At 32.9% G+C, this 21655-nt stretch overlaps 3 protein-coding genes across 5 annotated transcripts; 1 reads left to right on the forward strand and 2 right to left on the reverse strand.

The window, feature by feature from the left end:
• Positions 1 to 798: 798 nt before the first annotated feature.
• LOC131672480 (ATP synthase-coupling factor 6, mitochondrial) lies at positions 799 to 1820 on the forward strand. The gene is made up of 4 exons (XM_058949725.1): positions 799 to 899; positions 1145 to 1295; positions 1513 to 1637; positions 1712 to 1820. Exons 2-4 carry the CDS (start codon positions 1162 to 1164, stop codon positions 1753 to 1755), a joined length of 303 nt encoding a protein of 100 aa, XP_058805708.1. The 5' UTR covers positions 799 to 899; positions 1145 to 1161; the 3' UTR covers positions 1756 to 1820.
• LOC131672479 (DNA polymerase epsilon catalytic subunit 1) lies at positions 1758 to 10450 on the reverse strand. Its single transcript, XM_058949724.1, has 24 exons — positions 10301 to 10450; positions 10101 to 10224; positions 9808 to 10026; positions 9487 to 9707; positions 9166 to 9409; positions 8661 to 9069; positions 8098 to 8592; positions 7522 to 8042; positions 6522 to 7417; positions 5831 to 6434; positions 5525 to 5746; positions 5231 to 5466; positions 4962 to 5166; positions 4701 to 4882; positions 4461 to 4630; positions 4046 to 4382; positions 3782 to 3971; positions 3556 to 3722; positions 3185 to 3473; positions 3038 to 3106; positions 2783 to 2970; positions 2554 to 2689; positions 2283 to 2494; positions 1758 to 2208 (listed from the first exon to the last, which is right to left on the reverse strand). The coding sequence occupies exons 1-24, from the start codon at positions 10390 to 10392 to the stop codon at positions 1905 to 1907; spliced, it is 6732 nt and encodes a 2243-aa protein (XP_058805707.1). The 5' UTR covers positions 10393 to 10450; the 3' UTR covers positions 1758 to 1904.
• Positions 10451 to 13048: 2598 nt separating this feature from the next.
• On the reverse strand, positions 13049 to 15611 carry LOC131672467 (DNA-directed RNA polymerases I and III subunit RPAC1). 3 transcript variants are annotated; one of them, XM_058949698.1, is made up of 8 exons: positions 15504 to 15611; positions 14558 to 14679; positions 14425 to 14487; positions 14166 to 14356; positions 13889 to 14082; positions 13627 to 13815; positions 13301 to 13540; positions 13049 to 13214 (listed from the first exon to the last, which is right to left on the reverse strand). In XM_058949698.1, exons 2-8 carry the CDS (start codon positions 14615 to 14617, stop codon positions 13102 to 13104), a joined length of 1050 nt encoding a protein of 349 aa, XP_058805681.1. In that variant the 5' UTR covers positions 14618 to 14679; positions 15504 to 15611; the 3' UTR covers positions 13049 to 13101. The 3 variants fall into 3 exon arrangements, with proteins under 3 accessions (XP_058805681.1, XP_058805680.1, XP_058805682.1); XM_058949697.1 differs by having other exon boundaries at positions 14558 to 14718; positions 15504 to 15607; XM_058949699.1 differs by lacking the exon at positions 15504 to 15611 and adding an exon at positions 15295 to 15309.
• Between the last annotated feature and the right edge of the window lie 6044 nt (positions 15612 to 21655).

Here is a 21655-nt window from a genome sequence, read left to right on the forward strand (position 1 = left end):
CACCTGCATCGCGCGATGCAAGGCCCGTGTGTAAACGAGCAATTATACAAGCCGTGCGGCGATACGAGCGCCGAGTACAAAATGTCACGTCTCCCGTATCATCGACATGCGCATCGTCGTGGGCTTTGAAAATAAAACTGACAGAGGAAAAAAGAGATTTTTTATGCGTCTATTTCCGAGCACTTGTGACGCGCGAGGGACGCATCGGGTATGTGAGCACACGCACCAGCAGCGGCAAAAGCAGCGAGGGAGGAGCGAAGAAAGCGAGACGATCGCACGGCATGTGAATGCGGAATGAACGCAAACGCAGAGTAGCTAGGTCCTCACATAAACCTCTGTTAGGATTCATTCTCTCTCTCTCTCTCTCTCTCTCTCTCTCTCTCTCTCTCTCTCTCTCGACTTTTGGTTACAGAACGCAAGAGCTTAAAAGGAGTCTGGGAAAAAATCTTGCGTTGGCCTGCTTCGTGTGATAGGAATACCGAATTTTCGTTTCGGAATCTGGCCTATTTGCGTTAATAAAATATCATGGGAGAAACTATTCTTTACACTTTTCATTCATAGGTTTAGCAAACCAAATTAGACTGTTGCCGCTGAGAATGTTAAATATGCCACTACAAAAACAAAATATTTACTTTCGAATACGTCTATTACTGAAAATGCGTCTCAAGTTTGAAGATTACTACCGTTTCATTGCTATACTCAAAAGCTTATGCGCCTCCGCATAAGCGCTTTAAATAGAATTTTCTAAATTCAATATGCGTGATTGCCTAGAGATGGCGCTAGTCTTTGAAAATCGTGCTCGTGTTTATTGCAAGTCCGTTCTGTGAACTGGTGTCTTTGTGCTTTTTACCAGCAGTTGAGGCTGAGCTGATACTGATATTGACGAAAATCATAGAGTCGTAAGTACTTTATTTTATTTATTTCATTAACAACATCACGTATTAATCTTTGACCCACTTGCAAATATAACTAAATGTTCTAGTCTTAGTAGACTTGAATTGAGTTCTTTGGGGATAGATTCTCTTTTATAAGTTATAAACGTCAGAATAGTATAACCTCTAACTGGTCTAACTAGCAGGAATTTACGATATGCAGTTATGTAATGAATAATTTTTTATAATTTCATGATAATTTGACATTTCAGATCGTCAGTATATAAAAATGCTTTCGCAACGTATCGTCGCTGCTGCCCCGAAATTATTTAGGAGGAATTTCGGAATCGCTGCTCCAGCTCTTCAGAACACCGACCCAATTCAACAACTTTTCATCGATAAAATTAGGGAGTTCAAATCAAAGTGAGTTTATGTTTATATTTAATAGTTGATGCAAATGTAAGTTACTTAAAAACCATGACAAATTTTGTTGTTATTTCTATTTTTCATACTTATAAAGGCTTATGGTCTGTTAACAAATGATAAAATAATTATTCAAAATTTGGTAATGTTCGTGTATATAAAATTCTAAAAGTTACCAAGAACAATAAGAATCAATAATAAAATAGTTTCTATATAGGGGTGGCAAGGTTGACACTCCTGAGTACCAAAAGGAGTTGAAAAGTGAACTAGAAAGAATAGCCAAAGCTTATGGTGGTTCTGAAGGAACTGACATGACTTCTTTTCCTAAATTTAACTTCCCAGGTAAGAATTAAAAAATAGAAAGGTGATTATTAGCTTTGAAAGGGATGGTATATCTTTATTAAATTCTGTTACAGAACCCAAAGTTGAAATTAGTGCTGCACCAGCTACTGCAAAGTAAATTCCTTACCATATATTAATTATAAATGGTTAAATGTTTTAGAATAAAAAATAATTGTTAAGGTTCATAGAGTGTTTCCACATTTTTTACCAGTTTATAACGAGTCTATAATTTTTATAAAATTACAGATTACAAACAAAGAAATTATATTAATCTACATTTGTCAACATAAATTGGACACTTTCGGTTAAAATCGGCATTTGGCATTTTGTAGCTATCATTCGGAATATTTTTAGAGTCTTAATTAAATTGTCTTTTGATATTAATGTTTTGAAAAATCCTGAACAAGAACAACTTGGAATTATATTGTCTTGTTTGACTTCACCACACTTCAGGCACTGAAGGTCTTGAATCATATAGCCCATATTTTTACGATTTAGAATGTCTATAAGAGAGAATTCTATCTGAGTGTTGTCATAAGTTAATTTACAATTTGAGCATTTCCAGACTTGCCTGAAATTAATTATTGCAATTATATTGTGTAAATTGATAAAGAGAAATCAATTTCAAAGTAGAGTTTAACTTACTTATTGTTTTCAAGTTCTTTAAAATTATCTTTACAAAGATCTATATCTCTAACATGATTACAATTTTCACATAATACTTCATTTAAGATAAAAGAAACACATGGATCTTTCCATTCTGCCTTATCACTAAAGCAGCCAATATTTATTAATCTTAACAAATTCTTATGTAAGTTATCAATTTCATCTTTAATTTGAGGGTCCAAGGACAACACCTATAAAACACATGAAATTTTCAAAATTCATTTAAAAATTTACTTGTATTAAAACAAACCTTGGTTATTGCTTTAGATAGCTCAAGTGCAGGATTTATTGACAGTGTCTTACTTTTTGGATCAAATTCAAGGAATGGATTTTCCTCAATTGATAAACTTTTCTCTGGATATTTTTTATGGATAGCTTGCACATAACTAATAATGAAATTTGAACAAAATTGAAGCTATATAGCGATTTATAATGTAAACTATATTTATATATGAAATGAGTAACAAATTAGGACTTACTGGAAAAGTCTTTGTGATATTTTTTCCGAAATTAACTTTTTAGCTATGACCGTTACTTCTTCAGGAGATTTTGTTTGCATTTCAGTGTAAATTGTGCCGTAATATTCAGAAATTATTTTTGAGAAAGTATGTTGACACATCTCTATAGGTACATGTTCAATCATATTAAAATTCATAAAAAATTCCACCTGAAAGTTTATTTAAAAATTATGAAATTTACAAGAATTAACAAATTAATACACTTAGAACATTTACCCCATCACTTTCTTCTGAATTTTCTCCGTCTGTATTCGTTAAGCGCTGTTTGACTCCAGAAAAATTGGACTGTCAAGTAAAAAATGATGCAAAATTATTCAATTCTTGAATAACTATAAAAAACTATTTAGTAAAAAATATACTTACTAAATCAAGCCAAATAAGATATTTCCAACAATTTTGTGGTTCAAAATGTATACTATGAAAAAGTTCTTTTTGGACAATTTTGTGAATCATATATTCCATATACGCATATGCATCTTCCGTGTTCGTTTTCTTTGTACTCAAAATAATTTTCGTAAAATCTGCATAGACTATTGTTAATCCTAATGTTTGCATTTCGGACACTAACTGTACAAATAACTTTTTCGAATAATTATGTAAAATACGACGCAAAGCTGGATCATACATAAATGATGTAGAAGAACGTAGCCATCTGTGCAAAGTATATAAAAAAAGGAATAGAAATAAGAGTATTCAGATCAAATAGCGAAATAAAATTTTGCATTTTTAATAACCTATAAAAGTGCATTAACAGGTAATCGGCAAACTGGTTTTTAAACTGACTGACTTCCTTTAACCAGGTACTGACCATTTTTTTCAAAACTTTAAAAGCGTCTGCACATAGTGATACTTCATCATATGATGGTAATGCAACACCACCGCCTTCATTTGAAATCATATCCTATATGAAAGGTTCAATTAAAAATAGTTATAAGTACTTGCGCATCCTGTTTAACTCACTTGGAGGGACGTTTGCTGTGCAGCGTGAAAAGCAACATATGAACTGGTACCATCAATATCATTGATGTGATTATATTGAACCAAAGCCGTCACAGCTAAGCTTATCAAATCATACTCAATACAAACGGTAGAATACGCACTGGAATTATTTTTGACGCAGCCTGAGCTTTCTTCAAAGTCAGTCAACAACCTATACAAGAATGATTTCTTAACCATTAAGAACAATCATTATTTATAAAATAACATTAAATTATTAATCCAAACCTGCTGTCATCATTTTCACTACCACCAAAATCTGGTTTTTCATTTGGTGACCACCATAAAACGAAATTAGCTACTGACAAATGACGTGCGTAGAACAAGTCAGCGCCAAAAGTGATAACATCATCTGGTAAATTTCCCACGGGTGCATGGAAGTAACGAGCTTGTTCGAGCAAATTTGTAAAAATGTCTTCGCTTTTGAAATAATGCCTGAGCATCATTTTCGAACCTACTCGTTGCCAGTCTAGATTATCGTATAAATTATCCAAATCTTGTATATGCATATTGACCAGAGGAAATTCATTTAAGTATGGCAGTTTACTTGTAAGTGGCTTTATTGCTAAATACAAAAATTAATTCAACATTATAGATTTCATTAATTCAAAAAATATAAAATTTTCATTCATCAATTACTTACGTATTGGAGATTGCACAAGTACAACCGTAGCACCTTTGTTTGCAGCTTTGTAATTTTTTAGAGCACTCTGTATTTGCGTGTGAATAACTTTAACATCAGTCGCAATTCGAATATTGAATTGCATTGATTCAGGCATCGAGGCAATATTCTCTATTTCATCCATTTCAACTCTGTAAATTAAATTTTCAATAAAACCAACACTTCATAGATCGGTGAAAAAAGTAGAAAAATTGTACTAACGCTTTGCTTCTCTCATTGACATAAAGTGTATTCATATTCGGCATCCGGTCTGTTTTCACAGTATCTTGGACAAATATGTAACAAGTTTTGCTTTCCGTTATAAACACACTCCACATTGCCCTTCTGTAATTGCTGTTAGCAGACCAATGATGATAGAAAAATATCTTCTTGATTTTCTTAGTCTAGAAAAATGTAGATAATAGAAAGTTATAAAGCGATTTTTTAGCTTGATGGATTTTGTCTAAATAAAAAAGGTAATACATTGCGGAAATACGGTTGAGCAGCAATAGTTTTGTATGATAATTGAGTCAAATTGAAGGTATCAGTCACGTCTCTCAAACCCTTAGCTGCCTCTTTTGTGACTGAGCATATACAGCCAAGTTCCATTATCGCTCGGAATTCAAGAGTCATTTGAGTTTCGTATATCCCTTCAATGTCAGGATCGATCAAATCTTCTGTCAGAGTCCTGGGATATATTTGTTAACATCAATTTAATTGTAAATTTATATAAACATATATAGACAACTTACCTGCCGTGACAACGAAAAATTTTTTCAGGTACAGTATATTTATAGAGGTGATAAACGGGACGTGATCGCGGTAAAATTTTGTTACATTTCACCCAAGAATGATTTTCAGTATTTTCAGCTCTTTCTTTTCGAGTATTTACATAAAATATCCTTGGAACGTTCAACCTCAATTGATGCAGGTCCTGATCAACTAAAACCCATAATTTAAACAGCCCTGGTTCACTGGTCTCGGCTAGCTATTCAGATAAATAATTTATTAATTTATCAAAATATTTACTTTAAATTCCTTCTTACTTGTATAATTTGCCAAGGAGTTTCCAGCAATTTTTCTTGAGCTCTCTGCAAGAAACCACCTAGAGTATTTGTACTTGTTCTTTTCATACCGGAATCAGTAGCTTTAGAGCTTTGATTAAATCTAAATCGTTTAGCAGCACCAGCTTTTTTCCTTGCTTCTCTCTGCTCTGCTTGATACTTCCACTTTTTCTTGTGAAATGCAAGCCACGCTAGCAATTCTTCCTTTAAATTAACAATTACCGTGAGAGTTTCTTAGTTGTTGAAATTTATTTATAAAAATTTACTTTTAATTTTTATTTTGTTTACCCTTGTTTGAGGCGGATCTGGTGGATTGCCGAAAACTTTTCTCCAGTCGTTTGTCAGTAAACTATTTGTTTCTCTTTCAGCTTCTTCACGTTCTTCTTCCGAAAATGTCCTTTTCCGTTTCGTCACACTAGCGATTATAGGCCTGTATTTACTAGGACCAGCTTGATTTCCAAAATCTTCCATATCTGGCACTGACTCATGCGTTTTGTCGTCATCTTTATCCGATCCACTTTCTTCGTCTTCTTCAACATTATTTGGTTTTTCAGATATTTCGAATAGATCAGTAATCTTCTGCTGCTTTTGGCCGTCCGTTTTTTCTAATACCTTTTTATGCAGCCAGTCTGGATGCTGTACTCTTGGAACCGGATTCAATATACCTTGCAAAGCTGCTGGAATAGTAATAATTTTTTGAATTGCACTACCAAGACGCTCAATATAGTACTGCCAATCTAAAATGTTTCGAATGTCAATATCGTGAATATTAGGATCTTTTAACCATTTCCTCAAGTGATGACGGGCGACACTGGGATCTGACTGGAAAATAGCCAATGGAATTGCTCTTTCTGTAACTGGTGAACCCAATGGTTTCTGAGAAATAATAAATCTGAAATGTGATAAAAACTATTAAATCGCAATCTTGGAATCTCAAAACTTAATAATAAATTAATAATAATAAATTTTTCGAGCTTACTTGCAAGCTAAACCAGCATCTTTGACCATCTCATCACCGAGAAACTCCGCCAAACGCTTAGCAGTTGAAATCGATGTGGATTTTTGTCCTTCATATTCATCTAATTTCTTAGACATTGATTTGTTCTCCGAAATAAGATCAAACAATTCAGAGTCAGGCAGATTAATTCCCTTGCTGTATAAAATGTCTAACCAATAGTCCGCTACTTTAGCTACTGCTGTATAACACTCCTCCAGAGTAGTACCTTTCAAGAATGCTTCGAAAACTGAAGACTGAAAAATTTTGATGAGCCGCAATTCACCTCGTCTCTTTACTTCGAAACCCTTTAACTCCGCCAAAGAACCATCAAAGTTAAAAACAGCATATCTTTTTTTCAACTTTTTGCCTTCTTCTTTTGCAGCTGGCAAAACCATAGCTAAATAGGGGCCATCAACTTCAAAGAAGATCGAATTCTCGCTTCTAATTGTGTACTCGCGTGTTATGGGGTCGACCAATTCATGGTATACGTCATTTGTAAATTCATCTTTCACCATAACATTGAGTACTGCGTTAGGATACGACACAACTAACTTAGGTTTTTTAGGGTTGCTAGTTGTCACGACAACATTGTCAGGAAAAGAACCTGGCAGGATACACCAAATTCCGTCAGTATCTAGCTCAAGTGGTCTTCCTATTTGTTCTATGATCTCTCGCGCCTTTTTGATAATGTGACCTCCAGTGTGACACACTATGCCACCCATCTCCATACTAAACCAACGCGAACCTTTTCGCATGACGTAGCCGTAAAAAGAATTTAGGATACATTTGTGCGCTAACTGCAAAGAATCATACAAGATTTCACGACTTTTAGCTGATTTGATAGCTGCAGCGTCATTATTGGCTGTGGCTTGAGCAACCTAAGAATAATTATAATATTAAAACCACATATTTATAAACTATTTGATTTATAAAATATCTGATTTAGGACAAAAACAGCCCAAATTTAAAATAATTAGCGTACCTGTTGCTTAGCTTTCTTCGTCAAACCTTTGTACTCGTATCGTCGATCCCGAAAAGCTCTTACGGTATCGACGTAAAACGAATTTTCCTTTTGGCAAGTCGTTTGCTGACGAATTTCGTTTCTTGTTTCCTTAACCTTCTTGTAAGTACGTCGACAGTAATCCGACAATCTTTTCTTCTCAGCAGCTGCTTGTTCCTGTTTGCTGAGTTCATGGAAAGCTCTCTTGTTGCCGCCGGGAATCAACGGTGGAAACTTTTCTGTCTCCAACTGCTGCAACATACGTTGGTATTCTCCCATGGTGGCTTTTAGAACTTCACCTCTCCATTCCCAAGCCATCGTGCGTTGACAAAGAGCCCCGGGCTTATTATAATCACAGGCGGCGCAAGTTGACTCGTCAACCATTGCGTACGGCTGTAATCTATTCGTTAAAATAATGTTCGGGTACATAGCTCCAACATCCAAATGATAGATCACGGGCTTCTCGCTTCGTAACGGTTGAGCGCGAAGAGCTTCCAATTTGCCTAAAAAATTATCGTATTATATTTTTATATCCCATCCTTAATTTACGAATGTTACCTTTTACTTCTTGAACGATTTCATCAAAATTGATCACTTCTTCAAGCGGAATTTTTTCCTCTTCTTCAAGCGCATGTTTTAGTGTTTTCTCAACGCCGCTCAAGAGTTGATCAACCGCGCTTGGCACGATTTTAAAACGATAATTGATGTCAGCCCTGAATACCCCAGACTCCAAGGCTTCGACGTGACCACCTACATAGGTTTCCGTATCCAATAGGTGTCCGTCCCGGGTAAACTTGTTTAACTCAGCTTCTTGTTTGTTGGGGTAGATGACATTGGCTCTATAGGCCTGTACCATCAGTAACGATTCGCAAAGCGTTCCGGAGCCTTTTCTCAGTACTTCTTCTGGTTCCATAGGGATGATAGTGCACAAAGCGAAGATGAAGGGATGAACGTATTTTTGATAAAGGTAGAACGTTGCGACTGCGTCGGAAACCGAGTAGTTACAAAGTACTTCCGGCTCTTCTGCGGCTAATCGACACATGTCTTCCGGATCTGATGAAATAAACGAAGTAAATTAATTATCTTTCATTAGTGGAATGTTAGAAAGTAAATTTTCTTACCAAGTTCAACTGGATCATATCGGAGTTTGGCTTTGGCAACTGCCTTGAGACTGTGAGATCCTACAGGCAGGTAAGAATCTCGCTTCACCCAACAAAAACAATCCAAATGCATCGCAGCTCTACTCGAATAAACGCCTTCTTTGTTTTTGTAAAATCCAATCCTGTCCTTCATATCAATATTGTGAATTGCTGCTCTTGTTTCTACAAATGGCCAATCAAAAAAGTCACCATTGTAAGTTACGAATATGTGGGGTTTAACTTCATTAATATGATTGAAAAATTTATTAATAACTGCTTTTTCGTTTGGTTCATTCCATACTGTAAAATATCCTTCAAATTCTGGTTTGGGTGTGTACTCAAAATCATCAATTTCAGCAGATATGATTTCTCTGTTGTTTATTAAAAAACCCTGCAATATAAAGTAATTTAATGTAGGTATATTTTTATATGTTTTTTCAATCTTTAATTAAATTATAGTATATTTTGTATATTTTTTCAATCTCACTTGTCCATCTAACATGTAAGATATCATAATGATTTGATCAGTGTTGGCATCAGGAAATTTGAGAGGTAATTTAGTAGTTTCAATATCATATGCTAGGACTACAGGTTCTGGAGGCTCTACAATATCTGGCCTTGGAGTAATTATTGGAGCCTGCTCTGTACCTCTTGTTTTAACAGAATACCACTGACCAACAAAAATTTCCATATCAATCGAAACCCTTACATGATGAGGTACATCATGCTCTCTACAAAGTTATTTATCATAGAACTTGATAATAAATCGTTCAACACCTTATAAAAAATGTTCATAAATTTTATTTACCTTATATCTAGAATATTATCCATGTGATCAATAATTTGTCTATGTTTTTGTTCAAAATTAAAAGTTTCAGCTAAAAGTTTTGTGTAATGTGTATTACTTTTTTCTCTTTCTTTATTAACTTTTACAACATTCATAATATCTCTCTTTACTTTTATCATGTTCACTGAGTTTATGAAAGACAATTTGACATAATCTCTCTTAAGACCAATCAAATGATTTGGCTATTAAAGAATGATTATGATATTAATATAATGGATTCAATATTTATAAAATATTTTTCTGATGTATTTAAAATTTTATGACATTTATAATAATACATACCAAATCTAGATCTTCCTTAGAAACAATATCAGCTTTTATTAGAAAACCACTAAACTTTTTCAAAAGAAATGTAATGACTTCTTGATGTGTGCCATCTCTACATAATATGTAAAAATAAGGATGGTAAGGAATAGAAATTTGAAATCTTGAACAATCTTCTTCTAAAAAATAATAGTCAACACCTGTTACCAGTTGTTTGTCATCTTCAACAATGTCCGTCTGTAAAATGAAACAAGTGCTTTGGTGGAGTGGTTTGGTTCATAATGTAATGTTTTAAAGATAATTAAAATTACAGTATGCATATTTATGAGAAAACCAATTCTTTCTTTAAAATCTGTAACTCTGTGAAAACCATACAAGCCATCAATTTCAATATTTTCTTTGACTTGAAATAATCTGCCTTCAGCAGTATTCTCTCTGAAATAGTGAATAATAAAAATTAATTTGAGAATAAGTAAGTTACCACTGATTTAAATAATATAAAAAATCTAACCTTGGAACATTCCTATCTTTTTGAAACGATTTTTTTTCTTCACCTTTATCACGATAATATTTTCCTGTATTTACAGACATTTTGGGTAACATAAGTGAACATTTATTGAATGTGAAACAGTTAATAAAATACAAATAAACTAAAAGTCGGTCCTCACAACACTTTCACGGTATGCTAGCAGAACATAGACGCTTATTTTCGCGCGTAAACTGACGGAGCGCACGCCATAAGGGTGCCTCTCCAATACAAACGTAAATCGCACGCAGCAAGCGTAAAACCAAGAAATTCTGAGTGCTGCCAACTTCGAAATTCAAAATGAATTGAAAAGACAATTCTTATTGTATATACACTGCCCGTCAATCACTTTTGCCATGCTTACCTCAAAATTAGGCAAACTTGAAAGTTTGGTATCTCGGTCGGAAATCATCGTTTCACAAAAAACAGCAGGGCATTTTAAAGGTAATTGCAAAGGCTTCCATTTAAGACGTGCAGAGACTTAAAAATGAAAAAATGTGTTTTTTACAGTAAAAAAACTGATTAAAAAAATTTCAATTTTTTTAACCTCGACTTAAATCAATGCCAATTTAGAACCAGGCGGTGGAGGGCAAATCGACCAGAGGGGTTCGGAGAGTAATGTCTTTCCCTTTAAAATTAGCCCCCGCGGGGTTTTATCCGATGTTTTTTAACCGATTTACGGCGTTTTTTGTAAAAAAATAACCTTTTTTTTCAATCCTCAATTACTTCGATTTGCGTACGTTTTGGAAAAAAATGCCAAGGAGAAAAAAGTTTCATTTTGTGCCCAAGAATACGAAAATAAAGTCAAAATAAAGAAATAGAGAAAAAATTTTTTTTCGGTTTTTTAGCGCATTAAAAAAATAAAGGAATTTAACTTTTTTTTTTCGTCTCGTATTAAAATGTCTAGGGACGTAGTAAATCACAAAAAAACTAAAACTAAGCGTAAAAAAAAATTAAATTCCTTTATTTTTTTAATGCGCTAAAAAACCGAAAATAGTACATTACGATACAAGTGCGGGAAAGTAGATTCTGGTCTCGTGTGGCGTTTATACCCGAGCGAAGCGAGGGTGGAAGGGGACACGAGACGAGAAACTCTTTCCCGAACATGTGCCGTACCGTATTTTTTGATACGACGTGTGGAAAGTGCGATTTTCAACGCACGTTTTCTGCCGAGCGTGCGGGACTTTACCTTTAAAATGCCCTGCTGTTTTTTGTGAAACGATGATTTCCGACCGAGATACCAAACTTTCAAGTTTGCCTAATTTTGAGGTAAGCATGGCAAAAGTGATTGACGGGCAGTGTATATACAATAAGAATTGTCTTTTCAATTCATTTTGAATTTCGAAGTTGGCAGCACTCAGAATTTCTTGGTTTTACGCTTGCTGTGTGCGATTTACGTCTATAATGAAGAAGCACCCTAAGGTCTCATAGGTATACGTACGGATGCGGACGGATACGGACGCGAATCGCAACTCTAGTAACATCACTAAAAATATCTAGTTCGATCATTTAGTACCAACACTACCGGTAGTAAGCAAAAGTGACTGTTGTTTAAAACTGTAGCGCCGAGCGTACCACATTTAATGTAACGCCTATCTAACCTTTACATTATTGCAGTCTATAAGATGGCAAATGATAGAGAATTGATAGACTTTCAACTACCATTAGTGGAATTAGGCCTTAATTTTATGGAAGTACTTGAATATATGAGAAGAAGAAGAAAATATATATGAATGATATGCATTAATCATCCCAAAAACTTTTTTTACATTAACATACTCATCAATAAGCAATATTCATGAAAATTTGAAAAGTAAATTGTAGACCTGACATTTGAACATTAAATGTGGTACGTTCGGCGCTACAGTTTTAAACAACAGTCACTTTTACTCACTACCGGTAGTGTTGGTACTAAATAATCGAACTAGATATTTTTAGACCCCGGTCCCATAGCTACGTATGAATACGGACGGATACGGACGCGAATCCATGGAGACTATATACTCCATGCGCGAATCGCAACTCTAGTAACATCACTAAAAATATCTAGTTCGATTATTTAGTACCAACACTACCGGTAGTAAGTAAAAGTAACTGTTGTTTAAAACTGTAGCGCCGAACGTACCACATTTAATGTTCAAGTGTCAGGTCTACAATTTACTTTTCAAATTTTCATGAATATTGCTTATTGATGAGTATGTTAATGTAAAAAAAGTTTTTGGGATGATTAATGCATATCATTCATATATATTTTCTTCTTCTTCTCATATATTCAAGTACTTCCATAAAATTAAGGTCTAATTCCACTAATGGTAGTTGAAAGTCTATCAATTCTCTATCATTTGCCATCTTATAGACTGCAATAATGTAAAGGTTAGATAGGCCTTACATTAAATTGTGGTATGTTCGGCGCTACAGTTTTAAACAACAGTTACTTTTGCTCACTACCGGTAGTGTTGGTACTAAATAATCGAACTAGATATTTTTAGTGATGTTACTAGAGGTGCGATTCGCGTCCGTATCCGTCCACATTCATACGTAGCTATGGGATCGGGGTCTAATACCTTTGGTTATTCGATCACGAGATCGCCACATATCTATTCTTATTTTTATGGCGCGTTGCTTAAAAGGTTCATGAGAACAAGGAAAATATATTTATGCTGATTCAGACAGCTTCGTATAAAATAAAAATTATAAATAATCAGGGAAAATAAAATAAAATTGATAATCGATAGAATATTTATTAAGCAATTATACAAAAATAAAATGTAAAAATTTTGTTAACATCATAATATGCTATTTAATTCTTCTATAAATGTTTTACACTTATCTTTTAAGACTTTTATAGACTCAAGGAATAATACAGACGACGGTAGGGTACCCACAGATTCAACATTGACTGTAAAAGAATATGAATGATAATTAATGTTAACAAAAAAGGAGAAAAATATGATAATTATTTTAATTCATTATGCAAAAACTTACAAATAAAATGATCAGGTATTCTTCCTAATTTAACACATTTTTTCAGCTCGTCATGATGGAAGACATTTCGAGAACAGCTATCATAACGTGCATTTTTTACTTTTGCCTCTACTTCTCCTTTACCATTTTTAACTAATTCTATAACACCTGGGCTAAAGCAATCTCTAAATTTCTCTGCTGCTTTTCCTGTAATAGGTTCCATAATTTGGATATCTGGTAAAAGTCTATAACTAGCAGTGGCTGTAAAATGAAAATGATTATTACTATAAGTTTATAGTTTAAGATAAGGATAAGAAAATACTATGTTATTAATGTACAACACATACCAACTGGAGAGAATTTAGCATGATCTTTGCCAATTCCTTTTACAGCATGCATAAACGCATGTATTTCTTGATTTGGCCTCATTTTGCATAATAAAATATTATCATAAATCATGCCTAACTGTTTTTCACCATTTGGATATAATTCAGCTTGTCTCCCAATAGGTACCCATTTAATGTCTCTACTATATACTGTAATAGAAAAGATAATTCAACATTAGAAATCAAATATTTATACATATCAATTTAACTAAATAAAAAATACCATTATTTCCACAATAAATGTCATCAGGTCTTCTGGAATCTTTGGGCGCTTGAGGGTTCCATTTACAAGTGACTTTGATTTCATACCTAAGAGTATCTTGGTCACTAACTTCATCTTCTCCAGAAGATGTTTTTGAAGGAAGTGAAGGGTATTCAAATAATCTGGGATCAGCCTTTAAAGGTAACAACCCCAGTCTGTATTGATACAATATTAAAAAATATGAGTCTAATAATATTGATCATTATATATATTAAAATATAACTTCTCAAATAGTTACCTATGTGCCAACACTTCATCTTGTATTATACTAGTATTGTTTAACATATAAACTTTTTCAATAGCCATAGAAGGTACCTCACTTAGTAAAATTCTCCGAAAAGCATTTGCTAGTGCTGCTGAACATTCGATCAAATCAAATTCCAATTCATACATATCTTCACTTTGTTTCACTATTTTTATTTTAAAATTCTAAAACCGTGAGTCTTTTGTTAATATAATATAAAGGTGATTTGTTATAGTAATAAAATACATTATACCTCTTTAAATTTGTCAATAGTCCAGTCTTCTTGCAAGTGTAGCAGGTTAGCAAATTCAAACGCCTGAATGAAAAATGAATAAATAATGTGAATTTTGATTTAGAGTAACGATACAAATAAAAACTATATTTACATTAGGTATGCCATATTCTTCCATAATCACTCGTGTTTTTTTTTTGTTTGTTTTTTCCATTTTGAAAAATAAGAGCCTAAATGACCTCAGCGTCTGATCAACAAAAACACGTGAATCCTAACCTAAATCAACGAAGTCGAAGATAAATAATCGAAACGACCCTGGCAGAAGAATAATTGATTTAAAAAAATATATATATATCATTAGCTTCGTCTTAATTTGTACCATCAGAAAAATGCTTTTTTGGAATTTGTACTCTCTTTAAAAATAGAGAAAAAAAATTTTTTTCGTATGGTAAATTAGCAATTCAAATAAACGTATTATTGCGCCTGCGCGGCGGAAAATCTAGTATCTTCTAGTAGAAAAATATGCGATTTTGAAAAAAAAAATATGAATGTCTTCTTAATTTGTTTGTACCATCTAAAAATACATAAAACATAAAAATACATAAAACATTAAATACATAAAACTAATTTGTACCCCTGTAGAATTTGAATGATACAACGTTTTTTGTACAGTTGTAATAGTGATAAATTTTACAGGAAAATCTTTCATTTCTTAAGAACAAAATTAATTTCTTGCTTTTCCTTAAATTTTACCAACTGAAAATAGTTTTATTGTAATTTTTACACTCTAAAATTTAATTAGACATGTTAATATACAAAGTCCTAAGGTAACGTGTGTTCTTAAACTCCTACTCGCATGTAAATACTTATTATGTTATGGTCATGACCCACCTTACCCTAGCCAGCAAACCTAATTCATAGTAAAAACAAAAAACACAAGTCGAAATATCTCTAACTGCACTACCCAAAATTTCTTCTAGTTTAAACTGCACCATCCTAGTTTTTCCGGAAAAAATTTATAACTTTACGGATTTTTCGAACGGTCAAATCATTGTAAATATTCCATATTTGTATAATTTAATTTGACAAAAAAACTGCACCTCGACTGATCTTAACTGCACCCTCTTTACTTTTGTGAAATTATCAACATAAATATTAGATAATTAATAAAAACCATATTGTTCTATTAGTCATGGAGCAGTACTGCTTTACTTTACTTTACTGTACTAGATGGCGGTGGGTCTCTTAGCTGAGACTCCGATACGCCAAACAACAGTACTGATTAGAGCGCATGCGCTAACGCAGAAGCGGGAAAATTGCTGTTTTAAATTTCTGATAAAACAACGATGTATTGACGACTACATCTATATATAGGACATTATCAAACGGTAACACGTTGGTAATTAATGAAACTGGATCCTTCTAGTTATTAAGAAAAAAATTAATACATACGTTCGTTTAACGAGATTTTGCAAGGAAAATAACTTATCGTACGTAATCGATATTTTTGCGATGTAAAGGTATCAAAAAACGACGCTTTATCTGATCTCAATTGCACCCTCTTTACTTTTACAGAATTATTAATATAAATACTAAATAATTAATAAAAACCATTCTTCCGTTAGTTACATAGTAAGTATAATGTTTCAGTTTACTAGATGGAGGTGGGTCTCTTAACTGAGGCTCCGATCAGAGTGAATTAGAAGTTAGAAATTCAAATAATAAGAGTGGTTTATAATTAAGGTTGGTATATTTATTTCTATATAGTATAGGTTTATGTAAAAGAGCGAGGAATGGAAGGAGATATTTGTTTAGTATTAAGGTTTATTTTAAATTAACAGTTTGCATTTATTAAGAAATTCGGTTAAGAAGAGACATGGGGTATAATATATCATACTGATTGTAGTTATTGGGGAAGTCTTACTTTTTTGTGCATATTTGTCTAGTTTTTTGGCAGGTAATGATTCACTTTAAGTTTATTTCAGTTTACTAGATGGCAGTGGGTCTCTTAGCTGAGACTTCGGTTTGCCAAAACGCATGCGTTGATTGGCAGATAATGGTTAAAGGACACAGTGACGGGAAAACTAAGCCGTTTGCAAATTCCGATTAAATAACAATGTATTAAGGATTTCGTATGTAGGACCTATATATAGTACCTTGTCAAACGGTAGTACTTTGGTAATTATTCAAACTGCTTCTTTATATTTATTAAGAAAAAGAAAAACGAATGCTCTGTTTAATTTCTAAATGTAGGTTTATTCGCTAAGATAAATAACTAGACATTAGATATAACTGCTTCGAGCGGTTTCACTCATGAAGACTGTATAAAGGAGAGGTAGCGGCCGTATTCCCTCCATGTAAAACGTTTGCGACCCACATCTCTGCACTAACCCTCTACCCCCAGCGCCTCTCTTGGTGACCACGCGAGATACCGAGTTACCGACGCGACATGTCCCAAAGAGAATTGCATAGTCGAGATCATTATTTGAAAGAAAGATTATTGATGAAAATTTATGTGTAACAATTCGCTTGAGATCGAATGCATGACATTATAAGTAATTATAATTACTAAAACTTAAGCCCCTTTTCCCTTGATGAACTTGTACGATATTCATGTCTACATCGCTGTCTTGTCATGGTAGCTGCGGTAGCTAAGGAGTCCGTATAATTTTGCGATCGCAGGTTCAAATCACATTTTGTTTATTTTTTTTTTAATTTTTTTTTTATTTCTGTGGATTTTTGTTGATCAGTTGGCACAATAAATAACGATCAAGTTTATTTATATTACTTACTATAATTAATTAAATTATTCACTATGCATAAATGAATAAGTACATATTTTATGGAAATTCAATGAGTACTTATCATAATATAACATAAATGTTCAAAAGAATGGTATATTTTACGTATCCTTCATATCAATAAACAATTACAAATACTATTTATAATTATAAAAATGAATTAACATAATATAACATAAATGTTAAAAAGAATGGTGTATTTTATGTATCTTTCATATCAATAAATAATTACAAATACTACTTTTAATTACAAAAAATGAATTATACTATTCACTACGTCATACACTACTGTTATGTTCATTGCTTCGATTTCTTTTTACATAACATAACAATACAATGCTTTACAGTGTCAAACACTGAGGCTTCTTACCTGTGTCGCCTGCTCATTTACATTACTTGATGAGTATGCCGTAAAATTGTTGTCTTTGGAAGAAATACCACTGGCATTTAGACAATAATTTCGGGAAAATGGTTATTTACTTATTTATTTATTTACATATTTATTTATATCGTATGGAAATGAATTATGTTTAGTAGAAATAGATCCAAGCAATAAATAAGTATAGATAAAAATAGTGTTTTGCATAGTGAATAATACAATTAATTATAGTAAGTAAAATAAATAAACTTCATTTTTATTTATTGCACCAACTGATCAACAAAAATCCATAGAAATAAAAAAAAAATAAAAAAAACGTGATTTGAACCTGCGATCGCAAAATCATACGGACGCCTTAGCTACCGCAGCTACCGTGACAAGACAGCGACGTTGACATGAATATCGTACAAGTTCATCAAGGGAAAAGGGGCTTAAGTTTTAGTAATTATAATTTCTTATAATGTCATGCATTCGATCTCAAGCGAATTGTTACACATAAATTTTCATCAATAATCTTTCTTTCAAATAATGATCTCGACTATGCAATTCTCTTTGGGACAGGTCGCGTCGGTAACGCGGTATCTCGCGTGGTCTGGTCACCGAGAGAGGCGCTGGGGGTAGAGGGTCAGTGCTTGGCTGAGGCTCGGGACTAGCCGGAAATTCTTATACATGGCGCTACCTCTCCTTTATACAGTCTCCATGGTTTCACTCAGGGAGTAAGAGAGAAGGAGGCACAACTCCGTATACAAAAAGTGGGACGATTTTGTCGGCGAAGATCGCGACGGAATAGCCTACCCCTCGCTAGTTTCAGACCCCCCTCGTGGTTGACGCCCGTACTATATTAGCGAGCTGTTTGACCGATAATTTACCTACTAAACTCGTATGCATCACCTTTATTTTCAGAGCATACACAGTTTGTTTAAACGTCACAATGTAATATTAAACAATCGCAGTTAATTTATAACAATTATACAAAGCCTAAGCACCTTTAACCTAAACCTATAAACTTAATCACAAGCTCCCACCGGGGATCCGCAACTTAAATATAACCTTCAACCTTTATATAGTGATGAAGACACGTTAGCCGTAAGGCTAAGGTTTCTGCTCCGTGATCACAAGATCACGGGGTCGAATCCTGGTATAATTTTTTTTTTTTAGTTTTTTTGGTATTTATGAATCATTACCAGTAATATAACCAAGCAATTTAATACTTATTGTCGATGACCAAATTATATACTGTAATACTTTAATTCTCGTTTATGAAATGGGATTTGTTTTGTACACAACAATTTCATAGCATTTATTTAAACATTAAATTCTTAATTCTTTTTTGTTGGTAATTATATTTAAGAAATAAATAGAATTCGTTTGATAAAACTCATTTTTCTATAAAAAATACAATGAAAATTAATCTGCACAGAATGTTTGAGGAACAGTAATAATAATAATAATAACAATATTAATAATAATGTAAATTAATATTTACATATTTGCATGAATTATATGCCCCTGTCCAAAATTAAAAAACGATCAAAAGCACGATTATATCGTTTAAAAAAATCACTGTGTATAAAGTTATGATGATAAATAATATTTAGTTATTCAATGAAACTGGTATTAATTTTGCTCTGTTAATATAACAAAATTTAAAGATTGAATTAATTCTAATCATGTAGAAATGGTGTCGCAATTACACAAATCACGTGGTTTACATACATAATTGTCATAAAATATTATGCACTACAGTGAAATTACTTTTTGACTTTGTATCTAACATTGTCTTTTTTTCATCAGTTTGTTATTAAAAGAAAAATTATATGATTTTTACAGCGTTTAAAAAAAATACTCGACATCTATTGGTTGAATGAACCCATATTTACGTATATTCTTGTTTACTGTCATATAATTTATGAATAAGTATGAGCTTAATGAATAATAATTAATAAAAGAATATCTTACATTCTCAAAATTTAAATAACCACTTATGTCTATCAATAATTGTTTTTGATTCAATTTCATACGAGTTTATACGACTTTATGAAATTTATTTTAAGTCTTCGATAACTCATCGATAAATCGCTTTTTTTGTTGACAAACAATATTCTAGTGACAACTTCGTATTTAATTATTTTTCATTAATCGATAATATCAAATTCTTTTTGAATAATTCAATTCTACATTGAAAATAACAAATTCAAATATTATTGACAATTAAATATTAATATGAAAAAATACTCTATTATCAATACTTTTTCCTTTCTTCTCAAATAAAAACTATAAATATTCGATAAATTCATTGTTAAATACAGTATTGACAAGTTTCTTATTTTGCCATTTGCAATTGCTTTTTTTTGCATTGTTGCAAATATTCAATTGTTATTATTATATAATTTCCAGTCGAATTTTCTACATAAAGAATAGGTTTCTAATTGTATTCTATGTGTTAATTAATATTTAATTTTATTTTGTGCGTAAAATACAAAAACCATTTACCAACTAAAAAGAATTAAGAATTTAATGTTTAAATAAATGCTATGAAATTGTTGTGTACAAAACAAATCCCATTTCATAAACGAGAATTAAAGTATTACAGTATATAATTTGGTCATCGACAATAAGTATTAAATTGCTTGGTTATATTACTGGTAATGATTCATAAATGCCAAAAAACTAAAAAAAAAATTATACCAGGATTCGACCCCGTGATCTTGTAATCACGGAGCAGAAACCTTAGCCTTACGGCTAACGTGTCTTCATCACTATATAAAGGTTGAAGGTTATATTTAAGTTGCAGATCCCCGGTGGGAGCTTGTGATTAAATTTATAGGTTTAGGTTAAAGGTGCTTAGGCTTTGTATAATTGTTATAAATTAACTGCGATTGTCTAATATTACATAGTGACGTTTAAACAAACTGAGTGTGCTCTGAAAATAAAGGTAATGCATACGAGTTTAGTAGGTAAATTGTCGGTCAATCAGCTCGCTAATATAGTACGAGCGTCAACCACAAGGGGGGTCTGAAACTAGCGAGGGGTAGGCTATTCCGTCGCGATCTTCGCCGACAAAATCGTCCCGCTTTCTGGCTCAGCGGCCATATGAGTTGTGCCTCCTTCTCTCTTACTCCCTGGTTTCACTACTGTTTTATTACTTAAGGGAGTATGGTGGATACGATGCTAGTCAGTCGAGAGAGCGCTTCGACTAACTATTGACTCGTGTAGTGGCAATCATAAGTTTGGCAACGTCGCATATACACTCCGCTCAACAGCCATTCGCCGCGACGTGTTTACATGCTCTTTCTCTAACCTAAAAGATAGCCTAATTACATATATGTTGAATAAATATGAGTGAATATAGTGGAAAATGGTTTTGGAAAGGCAAAAGAGTTACTCAAGCAGTTTATAAGAAACGATGCAAGCAAACAGAGATAGGAAAAGGTATAAAAAAATGATTCTTGCAACTTTCAAATGAAAAATTGAGGGAGATGCGCAGTTGAAAAGCTTAAAAAATCCGCGCTTCAACGTAGCACGTGGAAATAATGCGACGTTGCCACATGTTCAATTCTCAGCTGTTATTTCTAAATTTCCGATACAATTTATTCAATAACTTTTTATACAGGTTCTGATTGATAATTTTGAAGGCACCTATGGGTTTCTTATTTTTTTCTACGTACCTCAAAATTTTTTCAGAATTTTCTTAATTTTAAATATCTTTATAATCTACAAAAACCTCCTTTTCCCATAAGATCACATGTTATTTTTAATCATTAATATCTCGGGTTTGATGCTCTGAAGGGTCACGAAACTTGAACCATAGCTTAAGTAAGCTATAATACGCGCTATTTCAAAGTTACAAGTAATTCTTATTTTTAATAGTCTTATCCACCATACTCCCTTAAACTCTAACACTGATTTTAAAACTCAAAGTGAGTAAACAAGTCAATAAATCTATTTTGTTTAATTGGAATTTTAAAACGGTCTAGATTTCCCGCCTCTATGTAGTAGTTCGCTCATGCGCTCTAACCATTACCTACTAGTGTTTTGGCATATCCGGGGGCCTATTCTGAAAAAAAATTTT

This window comes from Phymastichus coffea, unplaced genomic scaffold (assembly GCF_024137745.1).
Source record: "Phymastichus coffea isolate CEN01 unplaced genomic scaffold, Cenicafe_Pcof_1.1 PCOF00151, whole genome shotgun sequence".
NCBI lineage: Eukaryota > Metazoa > Arthropoda > Insecta > Hymenoptera > Eulophidae > Phymastichus > Phymastichus coffea.

Excerpts from the sequence above, each read along its gene's own strand:
- LOC131672480 (XM_058949725.1), top strand. The coding sequence starts at position 1,162 with ATGCTTTCGCAACGTATCGTCGCTGCTGCCCCGAAATTATTTAGGAGG. Across the intron at positions 1,296-1,512 it reads ATTAGGGAGTTCAAATCAAA|GGGTGGCAAGGTTGACACTC; the intron begins GTGAGTTTATGT and ends GTTTCTATATAG. Across the intron at positions 1,638-1,711 it reads TCCTAAATTTAACTTCCCAG|AACCCAAAGTTGAAATTAGT; the intron begins GTAAGAATTAAA and ends ATTCTGTTACAG.
- LOC131672479 (XM_058949724.1), bottom strand. The coding sequence starts at position 10,392 with ATGTTACCCAAAATGTCTGTAAATACAGGAAAATATTATCGTGATAAA. Across the intron at positions 9,708-9,807 it reads CTAAGGAAGATCTAGATTTG|CCAAATCATTTGATTGGTCT; the intron begins GTATGTATTATT and ends ATTCTTTAATAG. Across the intron at positions 3,723-3,781 it reads CACAGCAAACGTCCCTCCAA|GATATGATTTCAAATGAAGG; the intron begins GTGAGTTAAACA and ends CCTTTCATATAG.
- LOC131672467 (XM_058949698.1), bottom strand. The coding sequence starts at position 14,617 with ATGGAAAAAACAAACAAAAAAAAAACACGAGTGATTATGGAAGAATAT. Across the intron at positions 14,488-14,557 it reads AAGAATATGGCATACCTAAT|GCGTTTGAATTTGCTAACCT; the intron begins GTAAATATAGTT and ends TTTTTCATTCAG. Across the intron at positions 14,357-14,424 it reads CTATTGACAAATTTAAAGAG|AATTTTAAAATAAAAATAGT; the intron begins GTATAATGTATT and ends TCACGGTTTTAG.